The sequence below is a fragment of the Magallana gigas genome, chromosome 10 (genome assembly GCF_963853765.1).
Source record: "Magallana gigas chromosome 10, xbMagGiga1.1, whole genome shotgun sequence".
Classification (NCBI taxonomy): domain Eukaryota; kingdom Metazoa; phylum Mollusca; class Bivalvia; order Ostreida; family Ostreidae; genus Magallana; species Magallana gigas.
The window spans coordinates 3,370,607-3,397,065 of record NC_088862.1 but is presented as its reverse complement, the minus strand read 5'-3'; the positions used below and the strand labels follow the sequence as shown (position 1 = coordinate 3,397,065).

Here is a 26,459-nt window from a genome sequence, read left to right as displayed (position 1 = left end):
GCCAATTAAGGGTTGATCAGGAAAATTCTCTAAATTAAGGATGCTGGATTGTGTGTATATAAATACACAATGGAATAAATTGTCAATTATATCCTTTTACAGGGTGAGACAAAAGTTGTGAATATGACCACCTGTAGCTGTTCATGCAAGTCTTGTGATGCCAACCAGTTCCGATGCGGAAACGGACAGTGTATTTCATCTTCATCCAGATGTGATGGCGTCATCGACTGTGATAACGATGAAGTTGGATGCTGTAAGTTTCTTACATGTTCTACTTCATGTGTATGTAGCTTAAGTTGAAGGTCTCAATTGATATTGGTGGCATTTAAGATTAAAAGGGCCAGGGTTCCCACATTTTAAGAAGACTGTGCATCATCTTTTTTCTGTGGATAGGACAAGTTGATAGTATGATGATAGGGCATGATTCAGTGTTTCTTTAAAGCAATCCCATCACAAGGAACCATTTTTTTCAAGATCAATTTTTTTTAGATGGCTCGATCAACAGTCAGATATGTACATATACTTTATACAGGGTTATTTTCTCCCTGAGTTATTTTCGCCCCTCTACACTTGCAAACAGTTTTGCCCTGTCTTGAATTCGCCTAGACACAGTTGTGTTTAAAGAGAGAAAATTTGATACCTTGGGATTCACCCAGTCTTAAATTCACCCTCTGACAACAAGGACGAAAAGGGCGAAAATAAAACGGGGGCGAATATAACCCTGTATACAGTAATTCCTTATGAATTTAGATCCTCATATATATTTTCACATATGAAATACATGTAACAGAATAAAGTAAATCATATCTGTCCACAATATCAGTCCAGCACTGTTGAATCATTATCGTGGTTCTGATATTTAATTATGACTCTCTCCTCCCTTACACTGTGGTTCCGTTATTTTATTCTGTCTCTCTCCTTATTACAGTGGTCCAGCCTCACTTCACCCCTCCAATGATCCCAACCCTGTCCCCCCAGGCCGGATCTCACGCCCCACCCAACCATCAGACCACACCCTTCCATGACGGACATGTTGCTATTACTCACACAAAGCACCCAGGTAAGTAAGAGAAAAGAAACATGATACATTTTACATTCTGTAATCATTTTATTTCACTTTGACTTATTTCAGTCAACAGTAGACAGAATGATTGATTCAAGAAATGGTATTCCCTTTTGTCTGCTGTAAAATTCCTCATATATTTATCATATTACTGTACTGTAGTCAGCATTATGCTACAAGTGATAAGTGTGGCCCTTTGTATTATTCAGCATTATATGTGTACTTCAAAATTTAAATAAGGTGTTTTGTATTATACAGCATCATACTCAAGTAATAATTGTGGTGCTTTATATTCTTCAGTATGCCGACCACGATGGTCAGATTGGATGAACACTCATCACCCTGGAGACCCAGGAAGCACTGGGGACCACGAACCGAGCGCCGCCGAATTCGCAGCCAACTACCACTTCTGTAACGGTGGCAACATCACCAAAGTGGAGTGTTACTCTGTATCCATGGAGGCTCCGGCGGAATCGTCCGGGGAAATCCTGGTGTGTACTCCCAGTAAAGGACTCGTGTGCGATGACTCCGATAACTTCCCGATTCCGTGCGGGGACTACAAGATCCGGTATTATTGTGATTGTGGTACGTCAAACCATCGGAAGTAGTTTCATTAACTTGTTATAATCGTTAATTACGGACGTTGTTTCAATGTTTTAGGGATTTTATTACAGTTATTATTATTATTGTACCAAGGTTTTCATACAACCTATGGACACTTGCGTGCCAAAAGTATGTCAATTTTCAAGATGGCTACCTTGTAAAAATATAAATTTTTTACAATAAAAGAATTTATTTACCTCAGTCTCTCATTTTTTTTCAATATCAATTTTTCAAGAAAAGGATATTTCAAAGTTTACAAACAGCATAGTAAGAACTGCACTAAAAATCAGGGGGAAAAAATTTCTTTTAATCTCAAAAATGGGAGGAAAATCTTTTTATTTAACCTTCAGTAAAAATATTAAAAGTGTCTGGTGCAGAAGTATAAAGGTGTTATCCCTAATCTCTCAGCATATGCTGTGCATAAACATACACAAAACGAGAGTACCCAGTACGTAAACACGAGGACTGTCAAGGTGTTCTATTACATTTACATTATTACTTTTGGAAGATTTGTTTCCATCCCTCACTTCAAACAAGCAGTGTTCATGTAGTGCATGGTAATTGGGATCTTTGTCAAAAATTGCCATAAAAAGACAAACAGAAAAATAGATTTAAAAATCAGATGAAGATGCATATATTGCCAAAGATGCTGTCCAGTTGTACATGGCAAAACCAGATTTGTTGGAACTTAAGAGTTTGGTTGGTGGCAAAGCGGGCATGCAACAAGATGAAGTTGTTGCTTGGTTTGGCAGTGAGGCTGCTGTAACAAGATGAAGTTGTTGCTTGGTTTGGCAGTGAGGCTGCTGCAACAAGATGAAGTTGTTGCTTGGTTTGGCAGTGAGGCTGCTGCAACAAGATGAAGTTGTTGCTTGGTTTGGCAGTGAGGCTGCTGCAACAAGATGAAGTTGTTGCTTGGTTTGGCAGTTAGGCTGCTGCAACAAGATGAAGTTGTTGCTTGGTTTGGCAGTAAGGCTGCTGCAACAAGATGAAGTTGCTGCTTGGTTTCGCGGAGAAGTTCCTAGATGATGGTATAAAATAACCACAAATATTACTGTTCAATTTAATTAGTGTGTTCTAGTCTGTAGTAGTCACATTAGCTCACAGTGGTAGTCACTTGTAGTCACCTATCCCTATTGTACATGTATTGCTAGGATTATCTTGTAGTCACATCTAGTCACATTGCACTTTACCCTACAGAGTTGTCTAACATGATCTTTAAAATAAAAGGCAAATATTTTGTTGATAACGATAACATATTCAAACGTTTTTGTCATATGAAAAAAATGAATAAAGAACTTACATTTCAGGCTAGAAAAAAGTCTAATTATTTTATCCAATACTTTTTAGGTAGAAATACCTTTAAATTTTAAGCCTGTGAACTTTTGAAATTTAACAAATTAAAATTAAAGTGGAAGCCATCTTTGAAAAGTTTGATTTACTTTTGTTTAATGTTTATAACTTTTTTGCATGCTGTTGACGGAAAAACTCCAGTGTTTGAAAGGTAACAATGGCAAAAGTAATAGGGATAGTTAGTAGATAATATATACATATATAGTTTTGTGAATGTATGTGCATGTTTTTCAATGTATAGTTTTGTATAGAACTTATATAGGTATAACTATATACAGTCAAACTTCATTATTTCGAACTGTTATCTCGGACTGTTCAAAAACTTCCAAGATATCTGAGTATTCAAGATATTGAGGGTAAAATACTTAAAGAATAAGTAGTTTGGACTTACAAATCCCTTCGACATATCCATTGTGTTCGAGATATCAGTGTTTGAGATATTGAAGTTCAACTGTGTCTTGTCTGGAATTTGAAGTCCTTGGCTAGTTTTAATCTCAACAATGAAGAATCCCTAGCAAATTCTTATCCATGTCAATCTCTTGTAATGAATGATTAAATTGCAGTTTGCAAAGTGATTTGAAAAAAACTTCAGTGAAAAAAAAAATCAGTTTGTACTGTTCATGTAAATACTGAATTGCTCCAAGATAATCACAAATTGATCGCAACAAATATTTATCAGTTATCCATTTGATATATTGTCTAAATATCACATTTTCTGTCTTAATGAGTACATTACAAACTGTGTATCGATCTCTCTATATTTGAAGTCTTCAAATATATATAAGTTATAAGAAATAATGAATTGAATATCAGCATGTCAGAATCAACACTATAGAATCATTAAAATTTGTGGGGGCCAATTTTCGTGGATTGCTTAAAATTTACAAGTTCATGGGGACGTAATTTTGTGTTTTCTCTTTTACCTACAAAAGGAAATATAGCTTTGAAATCCTAATTTATTAATTCGTGGAAGATGTTTATTTGTGGATGAGAGGTATCCACGAATTCCACGAAAATTGAGCCACCACGAAATCTATGATTCCATGGTACTTTGGAAATCAATGTGAATTCACAAAAATACTGCAATTTTCAAAAGCAAATTTAACTTTAGAAATCACAAGGACATTGAGTTCTGTTGATGGCGCTTATATGCCATTGGTTGAAAATTCACAGAATTCCACTCCTTTTGTCTTAGTCTTTTGTAAATCTTGTATAGTGTTTTAAATTAGTTGTTTTAGCTAGTCCATCAAAATATTTTATAATTCTATTAGCCTTGACTAAGAAGGAAACTCAAAATTTAGCACAGAAATTTACCAGTCAATTTCAACAAAATTATTTGAAATTTATTGAAGTGTATAAATATATTCATTAATGTCATGAAATTTTTTTTTTTTTTTTTTTTTTTTTTTTTAAATTAACAACCTTTTATGAAATATATTTTGAAATTTGTTTTTAGCTATCAGCACTCCAGGGGTCTCCCCACTGACAACCCCAGCCCCCAAACCATGTAAGTATACAGAGTTACTGTACAACTACTTTTAATTAATACATCTCCCCTCCCCCAACCCCAAAACCATGTCAGTAATATTCAGAGTACAACTATATAAGATATGTGGAGCATATGGCTCAGTGGTTATGGGCGTTAGGCAAGTAACCAAAAGGTCTCTGGTTCAAACCCCCGCTGTGGTCACTTGATGTTGTGCACTTAGACAAGGCACTATATCTACATTGTCTCAGTCCACCCAGCTGAAATTGGGTACTGCTTACGCTGGGGGTTAACCTGTGATGGATGGGTGTCCCATCCAAGAGAGGTCAATGACTCTCGTCCATTTAGCACGATGACGGAAACTGGAGATAAGCACCGGCCCTATGTGCCTTCATGGCACAGAGAAGGGTTTAACTTTTACAATAGGTGTAATATACCCCTCAACCCAAAACCCCCAAACCATGCAAGTATAAAGAGTTACTTTACAGCCCCTTTAATATATCTCCCCTGTCCCCAAACCATGCAAGTATATAGAGTTACTTTACAACCACTTTACATTATCTCCTGAGTCCCCAAACCATGCAAGTACATAGAGTTACTTTACAACCAGTTTACTTTATCTTCCCAGTCCCCAAACCATGCAAGTATGTAAAGTAACTGTAAAACTGCTTCAATACATCCCCCCTTCCAACCCCCAAATCATGTAAGTACTGTATAATGACTTAATTGTATATCATAAGAGAACTACTACTGTATAAATACCCTCACTTCCCAAGCCCACAAATCATATGAGTATAAAGTACAATCACTGTAATACCCTCCACCCGCCCCAACCCCCAAATTTAATGCAAGCATTTAGACAAGTAAACTTTTTCAAATTGACATATCTGATACTAATAGATAAGCTATGGAACTTCCTTGCAGCTCTTTAAATGCATTTTTTTTTTTTACAAAGCCTGTGATTCCATCCACTGTCAAAGTCTTGTAAAGCCTCCCCTAATGCCGGGGGAGATGGCCCACGTTGTCAAGACGACCGACGGCTGCTGTGACAAGTACGAAGTGGTGTGTAAACCAGAGACCTGTGCTGTTCAGCCCCCGACATGTTCACCCCCCCAGGTCATGAGGAACTCTAACCCCGGGGCCTGCTGTCCCACATTCAAGTGTGGTAAGTGACTCAATCGGGGCATTTTAACGCCATTCTCTGAAGGATGAAACACAGTTGAACTTAGATATCTCTCAAATATTGATATCTTAAATGCCATGTTCCACAAGTATGTCATGTACTGAGAGTTCTGAGAGATGAAGTCTCCTCCACTGTTTATTCTTTAAAAATGTTATCCTCCATGTATTGATAAAATATACAATAAAATATCTCAATGATTTTATTGGGTCCTTTTGAATTTAAGATTACAAAGTTTTACATGTAATAGTTTTATCGTAGTTATATTTGTGTTGAAAGTTCAGTTATTCTAAATACTTAATAAATAAATAAATAAGTAATTGTTGCAAGTACCAATTAAGTGACACTAGCCAGTAAATTAATGAAATATAATGAATATATCAGAATGAGTTGAATAGTTATATAATTGCATGTACCTGGGACAGACAAGAACTAATTAAAATGATAATGCCTCTCTTTAGGATGAAGAACTTTGTAATTCATGAATATTGATATCTCAAACATAACTTTTTTTATTAGCGACAGAAAATTCTTATTGCAAACAAAACGGGATATAATTTTGTGCATTGGATATGTTTTGCAAGGTGAAAGATTGCAGAAAAAAGTGAAAATTAGAATTAGGTCATCGCAAAATTACGGGATATACGAAACATGTACTTTATAATAGCCAGTCTAGTAAGTAGTTTCATGTACCTCAGACAGACAAGAACAGTTCCTGTAATGATATATCTGTAACCTGTCATTTTAGAGTGCCCCCTAGCATGTCCAATGTTAGTGAAGCCATCATGTCCAACAGTAAGTATATACTAGTTACATTTATAGACAGAGCTGGAGGAATTTGAATTCTGTTGTAACTCGGCAAATCTATCAAACACACGACTTTGATGAAAATAATGAACTGATTAAGAATTTATACCAAGAGTTTTATCATTTCGAAGTAAATAATATTCCATGAGGACAATTTTATCAATAGATAATGATATTTTTAAGGATAAGTTTTTGTTTTGTCACTGTGCCATTGATTCCCACAATTCATGTATCACCACACTAAAACATTTATTTCCAGGGGAAGATTCCTGTGGTAATAGATACTTCCTGTAATTGTTCCACCTACATGTGCCGTAAGTACTTCTAAGACTTTTACATAACTATATATGAATTCCATGCTTTTAAAACGGTTAAAAAAAACCAAAACTCCTTTTTTAAGCAGTTTCAAATGGTAATGGTAAACAATATATATTAGAGAGAGAGAGAGAGAGAGAGAGAGAGAGAGAGAGAGAGAGAGAGTTTTCTCCCTTTGTTACAGTAAGGAAACTAAATACATGTATTGAGAAATGCTCCCTTTGTCACATTACTGAATGAACCATGCAATGAGTTGTCTCCCATTTCAATAGATTGTTTAGTATTATCTCCCTTTGTTACAGTACTTTATGAGTTGCTTCCCTTACAGATTGGTTTCCCATTTTTAATGAGAATTGTCTCCCTTTGTTACAGTACTTAATGAGTTACTCCCTGTAATGAGTTGTCTCCCATTCTAATTATTTAGTGCTGTGTGCTGAACATTGTTTTCTAATTGCAGTCATCCCAGTTCCTCTACATCAAGGCCCACAACTCTGCTGGTACAAATACTCAAATGGGACTTCCCTTTCCTTCCAAGTAAGAATACTTCATAAGATTTGTTTTTTATGATTTGTATGAAGTGGAAATCAGTTTTGCATACATTTGATATTTGAGTGCAAAGCAATTGCGCTATCTTTCTTTGATTGTGCTCTTTACATAACTTATCTGCACAGATTGGAAAAAGATATTAGCAATACCCCAATATTTTTTATACGATTTTTAAAGAAACAAATCTTTGAATTTAAACAATAATTGCACATATTATAGGACATACATAGATAAAAGTATGCAAAAAACCTTAAAACCTCACTGGATTTAAGTATCCCTATTGTATAGATTAAGGATGCATTACCTGATTGTGTTTTGTTTGTGCTTCAGGTCAATCAGAGCTGGACGGAGGGAGTGTGTAGGTCGTGTCAATGTCATGGTCTGTCAGGAGGGGTGGAGACGGTGTGTCACACCGAGCGATGCTCAGCCTGCCCCCTAGTGAGTAGCTAACTAGGAGAAATAACTCTTCCCTATAGTGAAATTCACAGAAATACTATTAGCAAAAATATAGAGGTAATGTAAATGCAAAAAAAAAAAAAATCATAAGTTTATACTTAAGATTACCGTAAATAAAATGACATATTTATTCACTCATTTTCAATGGTGAATGGTCTAGATACATGTGTAACTACATCAAATAATAATTGATAAATCAATTTTTTGTAATAAATTAACCAGAGGCAACCATATTGAGCACTGGTAAAGGCACTGGCTATAAACTGTGTTGTACGTGTCTGGTTACAGGGTACGACTGTTGACCACAGTGACTCCAGCAGCTGTTGTGGGACCTGTCGACAGACCGGGTGTGTGGTGGACGGTCATACATACCGAGTAAGTACTCATGTACTGTAGATTGATGAGTAAGTACTCATGTTCTGTAGACTGATGAGTAAGTACTCATGTACTGTAGACTGATGAGTAAGTAACCAACTTACACATGAATATACATTCCTGGAATTTACTACATATTGCAGCATTATACACCTAGAAGTTATCTTCCTTACCAAACAGTCACTTGTAAAATGGTTTACCTACGCTTACTGTGGAATTATTTTGTGGTGGCTCAATTTTTGTGGTATTCATGCATGAGTAGGCCTCCCCAACGAATTTACATCCTTGACAAAAACAAATTTTGAAAGAGTTATATAGTCCTTCCCCACAAATTTACATCCTAGGCAGAAACTTTGGAAAGAGTAAGTTTCTTACTGAAACTAAAAATCAACGCATCCATGAATTACATCCCTACAAATTGGCAAAAATCCACAATCCACAAAAATTGGCCCCCACAAATTTAAATGATTTCACAGTAATACTCAGGTAATTAATTTTTGCCGTCTTATTGGTCTCACAATATCAAATGATTCCACAGTGCCTCGTTCGGATCTCATTCCACTTTTAATGTCATTTGTGACATTCTTATTGTTCAAATATTTTAAAATTCAAATGAGCATATCAGATTTCAGTGTTGTATTTATTTATTTTCTGCTTGTAACTTTTATTTCAAAATGAGCTCCATTTATTTTCCAAAGGATGGTGAGGCTTTGCCAAACCCAATGAAGTGTTACAAGAAGATTTGTTCCGCTAGCACATCTGGGTTTATCATCAGGGAAACTCAAGTAGCCTGTCCTAACGACAATCTCCCAGCATGCACTGGGGTAAGATATCCTAATGAAACCAAATTTCTTTATTTCAGTACTGTCTATGTAAAATCTGAAATTGTATACTTTGTCTACTGAAAGAGTACAAGCACATGGCAGAAATCCTCAGTCCCTGTAAATAAAGATTTTGTAAGAAATCATCATTTTCCCTGTATTTTATAGTTTTTCATAAAAGCATTTTTTCTTTCGACAGAAATCTTTAGAATACGACAGTTCCGGATGCTGCCCTAGGTGTGTCATCACTCGTAAGTATACACAGCAACCAAATGTACAGATCACATCATCTCCATTACTATATCCACTCCTCAAATAATTACTGACATCTTGGCATACCTGGTAGTAAACATTCCTTGCACTCAGCTGAATTATTTGTCCAATTCCTTGTTAATTCATCAAATTACTTTTGGCAACTTTTTCTTTGAAGGTTAAACAATTACCTGTATTACAAAAGGCCAAAACCATCTCGCCTATTTAATAATATTTCATTTTGTTGTCAATTTCCATTAAAGCATATAAATGTATTTACCAGTATTTGATATTTACATATACATATTTTCTTTGAGGATCACGATAACTGTATAATTTATACATGTAATATATATACACAGCCATACAGAACACATTTACAGTATACACGGTTTTTCTTTATGATACATGTACCGGTATATCATAATTTATACACCTTTTTTCTTTCCCTCAACCACAAGTTCAATCTTGGTTAACACCTGTAACATTTACAGTATGTACCTTTTCTTTATCATACATCAAAATGTATAGTAAATTAACCTTAAACTTTCTTTCCTTTCAGCCACAAGTTCCAGCTTGGTTAACACCTGTACCACATGTCAGCCCGTCCCTCAGTTTGACAGCCCGTCGCTGACCATCGGGTACTTCTCCGTGGTGGAGGGTAACAGCACCACCTGTCAGAACAAGGAACCGCTGCCCGACCTGAAGCAGTGCTCCGGTCACTGCGAATCTAGAGCCACCTACACCGCTGTCATGCAGGGCTTTGACAGTAACTGTCAGTGTTGTCAGCCATCGCGGACTGTCACGCGAACAGCGGTGCTTACGTGTTCTGACGGATCCACCAGAAGTAGGTCGTACTCTGTGCCCGAGGCGTGCGGATGTAGTGCGTGTTCTGGAACTACATGACCTTGAACTTTTATAATGGCATCTTTTTCATAGACATTTTACATCACTGTTAAACATTTATATTTTTTAACCAGTTATACTTTGCTTTTTGAATATTTTCCTCTTTTATGCATTGTTGTTTTTATGTATAGTTGTGCGTTTATCAAATAAATGCAATCATATTACTTATTCTTGACCATCATTATTTATTTTACTAAAGATCATGAGACATTTTTTGACTTAAGGAGTGTTAATAATGGTGATAAGTTACATGTATAAGTTATTAATATAAAAAAAAAAACTATAACACTTACAGGTAACTTTACCCTCCCATTGGAATCATACTTAAGCAAGGAAAGAATATAGACCATAAACTGTGACTTGAAAATAACAATGACTCATTGTCAGTGTGATAGGGACAGAATTTCTCATTCAAATTATAATGGCAGGCATGTAGCTAGGCATACACAAGTGCTTCCACATCATTATCACATAAAAAATAAAAATAAAACTTAAATTATAATGCTGATAAATTAAACACTCTGTTGTGTGAATAACAATTAAACTAAACCATATTATTAATCCCGGAATTTTATTATTCCACCGATCAGTCAATGTAGCTGCTGTTATTTAAGGAATAAATTCAATATTTATTAGTTTTATACGATATAAAATGGTTTGGGGCAGTTTACGCTTTATAAACTGCGAAGCAGTTTATAAAAAAGCGTAAACTGTTTTAAACCATTTTATATCGTATTAAACTAATAAATATTGAATTCATTGCTTATAATTTAATTGTTTTACTCTTCATTGTAGATAAAAACGGTCATTTGACCTTTAAAAATGACTTAAAATTGTACAAAACTCAAACGTAACGTCAGGCGTATTGATACGTTTTTGACGTTAGTCTAACTATGACGTAGGCAACATTCTTTATACGATATAAAATAATTTTTTAGCCAATCAGAAAGTGCGTTACAACCAGAATTAAATTATTTCAGAATATGCTGACAAAAAAAAAAAACAAAAAAAAACAAAAAAAAAACAAAACAAAGACGACTTGCCTGTCTTCTTCTATATCTAAAGAAATAATGAATTGCTCTTCTGATATTTTCTATTATTATTTGCATACATTTCATAACCTGAGCAGTGACAGGTTGACAATAATTATGGTTAGATTATCGAGAATTAACGGAATCTTAAACTTTTAATATATAGTTGGGATTTTTTGTTTTATAAGCTATAGAGTATTTTTGTAGACAAAAATGTTATATACCAGTAAGAGAGAGAGAACACAAGACTTATTAAATAATTATATGTAATTAAATTAATCTCATCATAAATTAGGCACTACTTTTCCTCCTTTGTTGTTGATTTTATGATGGTGATGAAGTAAGTATTTTACACATTAAAAACTGAGGTTATTTTGATGAAATTTCTTTTTCTGGATACACAAAATGAAGTGTCTGATATTCTGAAAACTCGCAAGCTTCCAAGGGCGAAGGACCTATCGGGACATCAAGGCATCCTCCAAAATTTTTAAATACTCTATTTAGTTTACAGAGATAAAAACTTTTTAACCTCCCTGCAAACAAAGCTTGCTGGTATATATTGGAATCACCACACTCACCTGTCTATACACATGATTTTGGTTCACATCTATAAAGAAACCATGGCATGGATTTTTTCTTAATTTTATGAAATCAATTCATTATCCTACTGAAGATTTCTAATTTACACGAGTACTTAATTCTACTATTCAAACATTTTCATTCAAATTACTAGAAAATAAAATCATGAAGGCCAAATTTTAATTGTAGTTTCATGTAGTTTACATGTTCGAAAAATAGATAAGTGAGATATTAAAATTTGCAAGAAGTGCTTCTCGCAATTTCACCAAGGTATTAATTCCTCACGTTTAATTAGGAATCTACAGTATTCATTTTTGTTACACCCATCAGAGCTACCTATTAAAATTCTTTATGATTTTTTGGGCCATAAATAATTCATTAGTTAATAAATTTCCATATATTTTAGATTATTAAATTTGAATATTTTTTTCTATCTTTATACAAAGCTCTTTATCTGAAAGAGACTGATATAGTCAAAAAATGGCCACCACCATCCAGTCCTCTTAATTATACGGTTGGTTTTTAATTATTGGAACATTTTACTTGAAATTTTATAAAAGATTTTGTGTTGACATGATATCCCACAAGTATCTAGTATGCATATAAAAATTAGTGTAATGAAATCAACCTGTCTCTTTATCTCCATTAGTTATCAGTCTCTTTATTTCCATTACGTATCAGTATGTCAATCTCACTTCCATGTAAGGTCCATAACTTTGGTTAAAAGCAATTATATGGCATATTCTTGCCACTTAACTTCCATCTTGATCCTGCTAAATAAAGTACATGTATCATGTTGAAAAATTTACATGTATTTCCATCAAATGTCATGCTGAATATGATGCGTTTCCAGTAAATGTTTTCTTGTGAGCACTTAAATAATTTTAAGTTGAACTGTTTGCATTGAGTTTAGTTGATAATACCCCTGTAGCAGTATTTGAGTTGATCATGCTACAGCAATTGAAAAGAAAAGAATACAATGTTTTTAAAAACACAATTTTATTGCAATGTGTGTGAACATGAAAGTTTCTCAAATAGAGCATGATATCATTGCATTAGTTTTATCATGAAATGCACTCAACTACAAGTCATAAATTTTTTATAAAATTAAGGTTATTTTAAAAAGTTTCGTACTACCATTCATAAACTTTGCTTTACATGACACAGTCATAAAAGCTGTAATTATTGATCATTTTGCCACTCTAGCTTATACAAACATACATACATTCACTCACTGACAAGTTAAAAAATATTATATTATTAATAGGGTCTCTAACACTTCTCCATTGCACAAAATCTGACTGTCTGAAAATGAAGAAAAAAAAGAGATTAGATTTTTTGGATCGAAAGAGCTTGAAAGATTGTTACCGGTATCCGAAAAACTAAATAAATTTAATTCCCGAAAAGTATTTTTTCTTAAATATTAGTTATTTGCTTTACTTTCAACTAATACAGCATTAATACACTGTTGATTAATTCTATATGCGTAGTTAGGGGGAATAACTCATACAAGCATACTAGTTTTGCTGAAGTAGCATACGCCACCATATTCAGTTCTTCACTGTGCTAATTTTTATTTTTTAGATTTAGTTTTATACCACAAGAAGTATTGTTATTCTGTTGATGCAGCTCAAGTACAGAACATGGCATTTTGTTATAATGAAAACTTTTCAACTGTAAACAGGTCATGCTTCTTTAACATAGATTTAGTTAAAACTATCTATAAATATTTGAACAAAATATCCTGCAAAATTATTTCTAGATTATTTGTTAAAGGAATACGGAGTTTATACTATTGATTAATAACTTATTTTAAGTTCAAGGAATAAGGGCTTTATATATATTAATACCGTATTTTTCGGGGCATAGGCCGGTATTTTTTTTCTCCGATGAGCGAGCCCCGGCCTATCCCCCGGGATCGGCTATTCTTAGACTCAAAGTTGAAAAAAATTAACAGTAAAATATAAAATGCACTGTTTTTATCCGTTGTACTGTTGTAGCAGTTTATTATGAGGGTTGGTTTTTTTTTTATCCGTTTGAACTATTGTTTGATAGTTGTCCCGTTGATAATTTTTGTAATGACATCGTGAGTAATAAAATGTACAGTACTGTACGAGGTATTTCTTTACAATCCCAATCAAAAGAATTTTTCCCACATTCGTGTATGAACCCTGGAAACTATTATTGCGTAGTAAAAAAGAAAACGAAACCAGATAGAATGTAATGTGACGGAATTTTTGTGAATTCTTCATGTCTGCATTCATGGGAATCACTGGTCTTGGGTGTAGAATAAATCAAATGCTTTGTGTTTTTACAATTAATTTTCTGTTGGATGAAATAACGGTATTCTGGTGTTGTGTGTATATACAAAGGTGTGAAACCTGTGACTAAAACACAGCCTGGGGGCACGTAGTCTAGTGTACACCGTTACACTTCATTGCATTAACTGACTACAGTGTTTTTAACATTACAACTTCTCTGCATAACGGCAAGTCACTATTTAATTAATTAATGGAAAGAACACAAATTAAATATTTTATGTTTGGTATTTCGTTTTCTCATTCATAGCGATTATGGGGGATAACTCTATTTGAATATGAAACCACGTGTTAAGCTAATGGACGCCATACCCCGTATATACAAGTGGCTTTCAAAGTATAACTTGATTAAATGAGATTTAGCAATAAGGTATTAATAAAATATAAAAGGTTTGGCAAAATATTAATTAATACTTAGTTCTTCCAGACAGAACCACGGAGGTTGGTGTTGCAATAAAAATTTACACTATGTAAAATTACAATACATAACGATACACCGACGAATACGGAAGAGACCAAACAGCCACAAAACACAGATTAATTTTTAAAAATTGCTTGAAATATATATGTTAAGCAAATTTAATAACTTTAATTACTCTTTTGACTTTCTACATCGATATTCTGAATGTATATACTTAATATGATGACTTCCTGAATCAGCGGTCATACTTTCACTAAAGCAATCATCGATTGAAAATCGGCCTATCCCCCAATTCGGCTAGTCTAATGATTTTTCTTGAATTTTGTCTAAAAATTAGCAATTCGGCCTATGCCCCACATCGACATATGCCCCGAAAAATACGGTAACTTATTTTAAGTTTAAGGAATAAGGGCTTTATATATATTAATGACTTATTTTAAGTTTAAGGAATAAGGGCTTTATATATATTAATGACTTATTTTCAGTTTAAGGTACTTACCTCAGCCTTGTACTTTCATCATTTTCATCTTCGGCTGTTTACGCTTCATTTCCCTGCGATTTTCTCTTTCCTGAAAATATTAAAAATGAGTTGGAAAATCTATTCTCTTGTCATTTCAAGCAAGAACAGCTAGCAAGTCTCCTGTTGAAATCAGAATAACACTTAACTTTATTATGATTTTACTGTGATGTCAGGAAGATCGGTAATAGTTATCACTTTGCTGAAATATCTACATATGTATAGTGTACCTGATGATGCACTCTAGTGTATCAATTAGCATTTTATGTAATTTATCTATTAATACTGCAAAAAAAAAAGCATACAATTTTTATATGTATTTATTCGTTTAAAAAACTTTTCAATAATTTAATAAAATATCTTCATGTGAGCATTGCATTTATTGAGATATGAACGCAACTGGTAACTGTAAAGAATATTGAGAAGGAGTGCAAACTAACACTGCTTCAACTTCCTGAGCAGCTTTTTACATGTGAACTAACAACTCAAAAATTTAGACTGCTAATAATTCACCAACTTCTTTAATCAGCTACTTTTCACTTATACCAGTAAAATATTGAGAAATAGATTGAAAAAGTATGGAATAAATTGTTTAAATATTTTTTGGCAATCATTTTATAAGATTGCTTATATATCAGTGACTTTATCATAAATTATGAAGCGCACCTCCAGCTTGCGAGCTTTATCCGGATCCTCCTCGTTCAGGAGTCGCTCTTTCTCTGCGCGTCTTTTCTCCTCGCGGCGTAGCTGGGCCGCTTCCTGTCGCTGGCTGTGAGTCAGGCGCTCATATTCCTCCTCTGCTTTCTGTCGGTTCTTTTCCGCTTTCTGTTTGGCCTGCGACATGAAAATATTAATTATGGATTAATTGAGAATCTTAAAGACATAGAAATATCAATGGTTCATTAACAGAGAAGCTGAAGATATAGAAATACATGTATCAACCAATTATCAATAGAAAATCCTCCCAAGTTGTTGAACTTTACACCTCCAAAACCCTGTATTTGAGAGAACTATGCTTATTTGGCAAGAAACATTCAAACCTCATCAAACATGTAATAATATTGATTCATAGTGTATGAAAAACTAGATTGCTAGTATATCTCTCTCTAATAAGAGAATTATAATGGATTAACAAGTAAAATTTAAGCCTGATCACAATTCATGTTACAGAAGTGAATTGGATTGCATGGCATTTAGTGATGTACTCGAGTGGAAGCCACAAGCCAAAAATGTTGAATAGAATACACAGCTAAATGTAATACGTTTACAGTATAAGCTGGATTGAGCCTACCTCTCTGCTGAGCTGGAGGCGGCTGACTTTGTCAATGCAGTGAAACACCATCTGTAGCAGAGGTTTCATGGACTCCATGTCGGATGGCTTGCTCTTCCCCTTACCAGGTACTGAAAAATGATTGGATGATTACTGGAACCAATCAGAATTAGATATGTTGCTTGTTGAAAAAATACATAGTTATATAATTATAATGTAATTTTTCAATAACCTAACAAAAAATATAATAATTGAGTTATGAATTATATAATCTGGACTTATTTAATAGTTAAATATGTTGTCAATAAACATTATAAAAACTGGAGATTTACAATGAATACAGGATAGCAATGAATGAAACGTTTACCATTGAACACAAACATCAGGACTGGCTTCACTTGAGGCAACTTAGTGGGCTGGCTGTCACTGAAAACAAAAACAGAATGCATTGATACAAGACACATAAATATATTACATCATAGAAGACACATGCTTCTTTAGTTAATTCAGAGAAATCTACAGGCAACACTTCTTAAGATTTCCCAAATAAGGCCCCAAAAATAAATGTTCAGTTTCTTGGACCAAACATTTTGAAATAAAACACAGTAGGCCGGTTATGTATACTTTTACTGCTAAATTTGAAAAAGAAAAAAAACAAAACATTTATTTTTTGGACTTAAAAGTGAATATATGAGTTATTTCCCTGGAGAGGGGTAGGGGTGTATGCCACAGAGGCTAAACATGAGACTTTTCTGGCCAAACCAAGAAGCACAAACTATAATTGTTGTATAGAGAAGTACATACTCCGTGGACTTGATTCCTGAGTACTGGTCAGAGAAGTGGATGTACTCCACGCAGGCTTCGTACTTCTGTAGGACCTGGCACACCTGTAGAGAAGACTTATATTATAGCACACCTGTAGAGAAGACTTATATTATAGCACACCTATAGAGAAGACTTATATTAAAGAACTGAAGGTTTTTTAGTCTAATAGAAAAAGATCTCAAAACAAATGGATTTCAACCAAAAAGTATGCTCGATTGTTGACAGAAATATGTCGAGTCTGTGCCGTTTAAGGCAGTTTAGTGGTTCATTTTGCTTCCATTAATTCTGTTCTTGCTCACTTGGTAATATTTCCTACAGACACAGTATTACAGTAAAGCTATTTTTTTCAGTTCTTGCAGTACCTTTTTGTCAAGCACGGCTGTTGTGGCCTCCATGATCTCGCTGAGGACTTGAAAACAGGTCGGAATGTCGAGCTTCTTATCCATATTCTTCTTCTCTGTGAACTGACTCTGAAAATTGCATTCAGAACTATCAAATCTATCCACAGAAAACAGCATTAAAAAATATCAATTCTATTCAATGCGAACAGTGAAATTGTTTAAGCAGAGAAACTTACTAAATGCAGCATTACTTAACTCTTTCATGTATTATGCTTACTAGTACTTTATATCAACTTTCCAGTACTTTATATTAACTTACCAGAAATAACAAGATATCTGTGAGCCAATGCTCACTAGTGATACCCCCGCTCTGATGTGAATATGCAAAATAAGCAAAGTCGACATTTAAAAGAAAGCTGGCATCCGATTGGTACAGAAATATATCCCACAATATGGTATGCCTAAACAAATAGTGTGTTAAAATTTCAAGCATCTGCGATAAATAGCTGCTGAGAAATCTTTGAGGAAAATTTGTTTGAAAATTTGGGCTAAAATAAACAAAGTACTCATTTAACAGGAAGTTGACGTCCGATTGGTACAAAAATATATCCCACGATATGGCATGCCTTAACAAACACTGTGTAAAAATTTCAAGCATCTGCGATAAACAGTTGCTGAGAAATCATTGACAGAAATTTGTTTGAAAATTTTGGCTAAAAATAAACAAAGTACTTATTAAACAGGAAGTTGACGTCTGATTAGTACAAAAATACATCCCACGATAAAGCATGCCTATACAAATACTGTGTAAAAATTTCAAGCATCTGCGATAAACAGTTGCTGAGAATTCTTTGACAAAAATTTGTTTGAAAATTTGGGCTAAAAATAAACAAAGTCGTCATTTACAGGAAGTTGACGTCTGATTGGTGCAAAAATATATCCCACGATATGGCATGCCTATACAAATACTGTGTAAAAATTTCAAGCATCTGCGATAAACAGTTGCTGAGAATTCTTTGACAAAAATTTGTTTGAAAATTTGGGCTAAAAATAAACAAAGTCGTCATTTACAGGAAGTTGACGTCTGATTGGTGCAAAAATATATCCCACGATATGGCATGCCTATACAAATACTGTGTAAAAATTTCAAGCATCTGCGATAAACAGTTGCTGAGAATTCTTTGACAAAAATTTGTTTGAAAATTTTTGCTAAAAATAAACAAAGTCGTCATTTAACAGGAAGTTGATGTCCGATTGGTACAAAAATACATCCCACGATATGGCATGCCTATATAAATATTGTGTAAAAATTTCAAGCATCTGCGATAAATAGTTGCTGAGAAATCTTTGACGAAAATTTGTATGAAAATTTTGGTTAAAAAATAAGCAAAGTCGTCATTTAACAGGAAGTTGACGTCCGATTGGTACAAAAATATATCCCACGATATGGCATGCCTTAACCAACACTGTGTAAAAATTTCAAGCATCTGCGATAAATAGTTCCTGAGATAAATGCGACAGAAATTTTTGTTACGGACGGACAGACAGACGGACAGACAGACAGACGGACAGACAGACACACAAGGGTAAAACAGTATACCCCCTCTCCTTCGGAGCGGGGGTATAAAAATTCTTTTAACACTAACTCACCTGATATACCAGAAATTTACTTAAACGACTTCTCAGTAATTTACATAAACTTACCTCATATAGTGATATACATGTACCAGTTCTTAAAACTAACTTGCCAAATGTATCAGTTCTTAACATTGACTACCAAACTTACCAATACCTAACACTAACTTACCAGATCAGTACTTACCAGACAAACCAGTTCACAGATCACTACGTAACACTAACTTACCAGATCCAGCAATTCCTTGTGGAGTTTTCCACTGCTCCTCTTCTGAACAATGGCAAACACAAATTTGTCCATGACCTTGGGTTCCAAATCTACCTGTATCACCTGTTAATTAAAAAATTCATTATACAGTACCTTCAACCACTTTGTTCAATTACAAACCATGATAATTGAATTTTATGGGGATCCCTTATTTGTTCCTAAGGGTATATTCTCAAAAAAAAAATTACTAAACCTACAAAAATGAAAATCCTATTATAGAATTCTTATCTCTTTAACACTTTAATTTAAGTAGGGTAGTAAGGCCTAAGATACAAACAAATTTCCCCTCAATTGACAATGGTTACCAATATACTTAAATTTTGATCAGAGGAGGGTTTGAGCATGTTTCATAAAGAGCTAACCAGGTACCAATATAAATGAATGGTTAAGAAGCAAGTTTAATTTTTTAATGACATTTGATAAAAAAACTATACTTTTTGGTAAATTCAAAAACAGAAATATGTATAGACTTCAAAACATATTGATTCTTACCGTAAAACAATTTATTTTTGCCAGTAAATATAAGAATGTCCCAAACCTCTCGACGCTCATGTTAAAACAAACTGTCACTGACAGAATACATATTGAGAAACTACTGTTGTTGAAGAATAGTAAATTTGCTGAGTATGAAAAGTATTGGCAAACTATTTGCGATTTGTTATAAAATGTGTTTATAATAGCTGCAAGGAAATTGTAAGCAAATAATGACAAAAAAATATAAGTCTACTTTTATGTATCCTCTTGCATATGTATGAGTTTTTGATAGATTAGATTGATTGATGTTCCCCTCTCTTTCTCTACCCTCTTTCACCCCCCCCCCAACCTCATAACTAAAAATACTCAAACTTTCATGGGTGATAAAAGCAAGTTTTCGAGATTGTTTGTGCATGTATATGTCTGTCTGTCGGTGTATACACTTGTCTGTACATGTGCTTTGTTATCTTCGGTATGTGACTGTGTTTATATTATACTTATATTCTAAATCTCAAATGAAGTGAATATGTGATGTGTATGCACTGTAAACTAAATATATAACAAGATGTAAATAACTTGTACATGAAAGTTTGAATAAAAAAAAAAAAAATAAATAAATGAAACCCCTACCCTCTCAATGGTTACTAATACATGTACTTACAATTTGATCAGAGGAGGGTTTGAGCATGTTTGATATGGAGCTGATCAGGTCCTGTCGCTTCAGGAACTTGAGCTCCACCAGCATGCCTTCCACACACGTCCTACCGCTGCACCAGAGAGCGTAGACATTCTCCGATTCCTTCATCAGTGTGCCTGACGAGGCTTCTTTGGAGGTGCCATCATCTCCTACAAATGAAGGTCAAATGGCAAGGATGTTGGTAGTGGTAATTAATCTTTAACATTATTGACAGAACAAACAGCAACCACTTTGTGCAAGTCGTTCTTTGGGTTTATTTTTAAATGATCATGAATCAAGGTTATAATTGATGAACTCTACAAATCTCGATAGAGACTGAGGGCAAAGTCATTAATTACGGAGTTTGTTAGGCAGAAATAAAAAAAAGTGCTACATTTTATAAGTCACAGTCTTTGAAAACTTCAGAAAGAGAAAGTTAATAGAAGCAAGGCAGTGTACAGTCGTCAAAACCTTTAAGTTCTTACCGACGATGCTGAAGTTCTGCTCCAGTATGTCGCGGTGGGCGCTCAGCCATGACTGAGCCAGTTTGTGGTTCTTGCTCTTCCCTTGCAGGAAGTTCAGGAAGTAGACCCCTAGTCCGGCCAACATCAGGATCTCCACGTAGAAACTGTCCCAGTTTGTCCGCAGGTGGACAGGCACCTGTATAATATACAGTAGCTAATCATTTTGATGACCGAATTGTAAATACCAGTAATTAAACATCTAAACAGTGGTAATGTGATTGCTGTTGAAGAGTGATGACCTACATGTTATTAAATGCATTGTGCAACATGAGGCCAATTGGCCAATAACGGTCACCTGAGTAGCATATATCCAATACACAAACTTGTCATGGAGTCTCATATATGCATCTAATTAATTAGGTTTCATAATGGAGTAGAAAAATTATAAATTTGTAATGACAACCACATTTAATTCAAAAAGAACTGTGAAACCTATAATTTTGGTGAAAAACTAAAAGATCTGGTATACAAAATAAAGAATTCAGTTTTCCTTTCAGCTGTGTGGGAGTAAAGAAGATAATTTTTTAACGTTATATGCATTAACATCTATACATCCATTTTGGCCCTGCCCTAGAGTCAAAACCCATACCCCAGGGGACATGAAAATTAAAATTTCAGTAGAGGACTTCCTGGTAAACATAATTATTTGTCGTTTTTTTTTTTATACAGATGTGTGAGAATAGAGAAGAAGATTTTTAAACATTATATGCATTAACACTTTATTGCCATATTGCCCCCCCCCCCACCCTAATGTCCTGAACCCCTGACCCAGGGGCCATGAATTTCACAATTTAGGTAAAGGAGATTGTGGATATCATAACCATGTATTCAGTTTTTTGCCCACATGTGTGGGAGTAGAGAAGAAGATTTTTTAAGATTTAAATCATTTTTACTATATGGCCATATTGGCCCCACCCTAGAGCATGAACACCAAACAAAGGGGTCATGAATTTCACAATTTTAGTAGAGAGCCTCATGGACATCATAATCATGCATTTAGTTTTTAACAAATGTATATGGGAGTAGAGAAGAAGATTTTCTAAGATTTAATACATTTTTACTATTTGGCCATATATCGGCCCCACCCTAGAGCCTGAACCCCTGACCCAGGGGTCATGAATTTTACAATTAAGGTAGAGGGCTTCATGGACATCATAACCATGCATTTAGTTTTGAAAAAATATATATGGGAGTAGAGAAGAAGATTTTCTAAGATTTAATACATTTTTACTATTTGGCCATATTGGCCCCACCCTAGAGCCTGAACCCCTGACCCAGGGGTCATGAATTTCACAATTTAGGTAGAGGGCTTCATGGACATCATAATCATGCATTTAGTATTTAACAAATATATATGAGAGTAGAGAAGAAGATTTTCTAAGATTTAATACATTTTTACTATATGGCCATATTTGCCCCACCCTAGAGCCTGAACCCCTGACCGAAGGGTCATGAATTTCACAATTTAGGTTGAGGGCTAACCCGGCTTCATGGACATCATTATCATGCATTTAGTTTTTAACAAATATATATGATAGTAGAGAAGAAGTTTTTCTAAGATTTAATACATTTTTACTATTTGGCCATATTGGCCCCACCCTAGAGCCTGAACCCCTGACCCAGGGGTCATGAATTTCACAATTTAGGAGGAGGGCTTCATGGACATCATAATCATGCATTTAGTTTTTAACAAATATATATGGTAGTAGAGAAGAAGATTTTCTAAGATTTAATACATTTTTACTATATGGCCATATTGGCCCCACCCTAGAGCCAGAACCCCTGACCCAGGGGTCATGAATTTCACAATTTTTGTAGAGGGCCTCATGGACATCATAACCATGCATTCAGTTTTTTCCTCACATGTGTGGAAGTAGAGAAGAAGATTTTTGAAAATTTGGCTTTTTTTGCATATTTGGCCCCGCCCGTGGCACCCCAGGGGTGGTAGAGCCATAAATTTCACAATTTAGATTCTTCTTACCATAGAGATGCTTCACACCAAAAATGGTAACGATTGGCCTGGTAGTTTTCAAGAAGAAGTTAAAAATGTAAAATTGTTAACGCACGACGCACGACGACGGACGAAGACCAATTGCAATAGGTCACCTGAGTGACTCAGGTGACCTAATAAAAGATCAGGAAGATCAAGTTCATGATCCACAATTATCAGAAATTGCTATATGGTCAGATTGCATTGAAAATCTATTCTCCATTATGAAATAAATGATCATTTGTTTCATTTACAGTTTAGCCTATTATCATCCAAATGTTTTTTGTTATTTTCTTTTGAACCTTCTATAATGAATATCCAGTTAAATGCTCAGTGTTTGAGTTAATATTTTTAAAATGATTTTTTTAAAGAAAAAATCTTATAAAAATCAGAATCAGACATGTATTAATATATTAATCTGGTTGGGACCAATTGCCCAAATGGGATATAATATCAGATTTGGGGTATTATAACATATAGGATATAAATTTGAATTAAATTTTTTTTAGAAATGTTTGATTTTGGTATAAATATGGTAAATCTGCATCAGAATAAATGAATTGAAACAAATGTAAATAATTTTTTCTGTAACACAAATGTTCAGGAAATTACCAATTTGACATAAAATTTAAAAAAAACAAATTAATATCCCATTTGGGGTATAATATCCCAATTGGGCAATAATATCCCATTGGGCGAACTCCTTACGTCAGCCATTTTGAGCTCTGGTTGTCCTTCCTTAGATTTACTGGACTGGCTTTTGTCTTTCTCAAAACCTTCGAACTCGTCTTCATCAATAAAGTGCTCAAACTCTTCATCTTCTGTCTACAATGTCAAGAATATTCCAATGGGTGAGTTTTCCCATAGGATGTTATACCAGTTGTTCAAGTACACTCCAATAAAATTTTGAGGATGAAACAAATCAACACAACAAAAACTTTTCCAACCAAAAAGCAAAAAATATTTAATGTTTAGTTTCTCTGTTACCACTATATTGCATCAAATTCTGCTTCTCGAAATTATATTTTTGCTATTTTGAAAAGAAGAATTACTGAATATTTAAATTTAATACGTAAATTGCAATAGGCATAGTACTGGTAAATATAATTTCAGTTTAAAGTTAAAAAAACACCATTAAATATTGTCCCTTTTCAAATCTTTAGAAAAGAATAAAAACATCAGCCTGTCATATCAAAATCTCTGTCTTGAGAAACATATCTAGAGTAATGTTGTTTGACAAAGAAAGACGGCAGCATTCTATTTGAAGATTTATACCTCTACAGTGGTTTCCTCTTCCTCGGGGTCCTCCACCGATGCACTCTTTTGATCTTGACTGGTCGGTTTATTTGTGTTCCCAGCAGCCTGTTCCGATTTTTCATTGTTTGTCTCCATCACAAATTCCTCTGAAAAGAATATAATTGGGCATTAATTTTGAATTGGAAATCACTAATAATTATATTTATATTACTAACAACCATATCATACTATATGACTGAAAAAGCTAACAAATGTATATGGTGTATCTCGTTTTCTTTAATTTCAATTTGGCAAGATTTCTTTAACTTAACTTTCAAGTTTAAACAGTATAGTTTCATCTTCATAGCAATGTGAAAAATTTTCATATCTTAATTATGAGTATGCAACTCAAAGAATTTTTCAAAGTCATTCTTTTCACCAGGAAAGGGACAAATTCAGTATTCTTACCTTCATCCTCAAATTCAGCAAACTCGTTATCGTCGACCTCGACATCTTGTTGCCTAGCCGTCAGTGGAGTGAGACAAGCCAGCAGGCATAATAACACCCACAGCTTCATGCCTACAGCCAAAAATAAGCATGTGACATTGTTTCTGTGTATTACTCCAAATAATGGTAATTTTTTCATATTTGAATATATTTTCTCAAGTCAGAAATTCCAATATCCTTACACCAATTAAACAGTTCAAGCATATCAAAACCAAGCTAAAACCATCCAATGGGCATTGTGCTTTTTAGATCTGGGAAAATTCAGATCAATGTAAAAAAAACCACACTATGTTAAAAACAAAAAGTGATCACATCCCTGTTAGTCCTTACCTTTATTACCGATAAATAAACTTAGTTTAAATACATCCCAATCATTAGCTAGGTCCTTTAACTGTTTCTCACGTGTGCCCCCTTGCTGAGATCAATGTTGAAGTTAGCATCACACTATGCGGGTGCAAGCGTTTTTATGAAGTTTGAACAGAGTACAATTTTATATCTTTTAATTACTGTTAGGATGTGAAATAATTAAGATTTTTTGCTTTAAAATAAGCGTGCATATCGGCATGGTGGCACTGTGTGATGCATGGCGGGGGATCTTCAATGCATGGCAGTACCACTATGCAAAAACGGCCTGGGGAAAACACTGACAATGCAAATGTCCCTGACTAATCTAAATCACCGCATTCAAATACATTACACATTTTTTGTAAAACTTATTCGTTAGAATTTTGATGTCTTGTCATTGATCAATTATGTCATGCTTGTGCGTTTTTTAAATTCATAAACTAAATTCTCATTCCCTATTATAAGGTATTTCAAAAATGATCATTAATTACGATAACATATTTTTAAGTATATCAAAAATATTAAATTTCATCTAAAATTCATATTTAAACTTTTTTCCCAGAATGAGGATATGAGGATGTATGAGGATCAACATGATCTATATCTATACTATAAGTGTAACAAATCATCACAAGAGTATTTTTTTTAAAGAATAAAAGCAAGGAACTGTTGCAAGTGATCTGACAAATATTGTAAATGTCCGAAACTCTAATTTCAGACGCAATATATGGAAACTTATTGGTCGTAAATATATTTCCACTTTCCAAACGCGAGATTGCTGACAGGAATATTGAGGAAATTCGAGCAAAATTGACCGGTTGCTTCATTTTCTTCTCCTACCATTGTAGAACGTTTACTGGTGTAATCAATGGTCGAAAGCATTACTTAAGGTTTTCTTTACGAAAATAAAAATATATTTTGATTTTCTCTACCTTCAAAGATGACTTTCGACGCGTGCCCTGACAGTGCGTCGTTTTTTTCCCTTAAACAGCCTCGTTTCCAAACCAATGATAATTCTAAATACTAGAACCACCCTAGTTGCGGTAAATTAATCCGGAAAACGTAAATTTTACTTTGAAATTCATATATGCACCGTCACATAAATGAGTTGTTTTTATAATACACGTTCAAACGTGATAATAATATATCAAAAATATATTCACCACTCTGAAAGGCAAATCTTGTAATGAGAGAGAGAGAGAGAGAGAGAGAGAGAGAGAGAGAGAGAGAGAGAGAGAGAGAGAGAGAGAGAGAGAGAGAGAGAGATCCCCAGGAATCGAAGTTTGAGGGGCACCAGTTTTTTTTAGTAAAATGAAGTCTTTAAGTTTTGACTTTTGTGATA

The 26,459-nt window shown here is 34.2% G+C and overlaps 2 protein-coding genes across 4 annotated transcripts in view; one reads left to right on the top strand and one right to left on the bottom strand.

The window, feature by feature from the left end:
• Window positions 1–10,324, top strand: part of LOC105343045 (uncharacterized) — a 111,973-nt gene extending 101,649 nt beyond the window's left edge. For all 3 annotated transcript variants that reach the window (XM_066072882.1, XM_066072883.1, XM_066072881.1), the window contains 13 exons: window positions 103–253; window positions 929–1,060; window positions 1,364–1,648; window positions 4,473–4,523; window positions 5,458–5,667; window positions 6,431–6,477; window positions 6,749–6,803; window positions 7,262–7,338; window positions 7,681–7,788; window positions 8,095–8,181; window positions 8,880–9,005; window positions 9,202–9,253; window positions 9,817–10,324. In XM_066072882.1, the coding sequence (XP_065928954.1) occupies window positions 103–253; window positions 929–1,060; window positions 1,364–1,648; window positions 4,473–4,523; window positions 5,458–5,667; window positions 6,431–6,477; window positions 6,749–6,803; window positions 7,262–7,338; window positions 7,681–7,788; window positions 8,095–8,181; window positions 8,880–9,005; window positions 9,202–9,253; window positions 9,817–10,160 (1,725 nt within the window). In that variant the 3' untranslated portion in view covers window positions 10,161–10,324. The remainder of the gene's footprint in view (window positions 1–102; window positions 254–928; window positions 1,061–1,363; window positions 1,649–4,472; window positions 4,524–5,457; window positions 5,668–6,430; window positions 6,478–6,748; window positions 6,804–7,261; window positions 7,339–7,680; window positions 7,789–8,094; window positions 8,182–8,879; window positions 9,006–9,201; window positions 9,254–9,816) is intronic.
• A 2,426-nt stretch (window positions 10,325–12,750) lies between these two features.
• Window positions 12,751–26,123, bottom strand: LOC105342756 (PAT complex subunit CCDC47). Its single transcript, XM_034453944.2, has 14 exons — window positions 26,050–26,123; window positions 24,734–24,844; window positions 24,305–24,432; window positions 23,738–23,854; window positions 21,001–21,175; window positions 20,501–20,685; window positions 19,327–19,428; window positions 17,484–17,591; window positions 17,101–17,183; window positions 16,664–16,722; window positions 16,318–16,427; window positions 15,693–15,860; window positions 15,009–15,078; window positions 12,751–13,075 (listed from the first exon to the last, which is right to left on the bottom strand). The coding sequence occupies exons 2-13, from the start codon at window positions 24,840–24,842 to the stop codon at window positions 15,010–15,012; spliced, it is 1,413 nt and encodes a 470-aa protein (XP_034309835.2). The 5' UTR covers window positions 24,843–24,844; window positions 26,050–26,123; the 3' UTR covers window positions 12,751–13,075; window position 15,009.
• Between the last annotated feature and the right edge of the window lie 336 nt (window positions 26,124–26,459).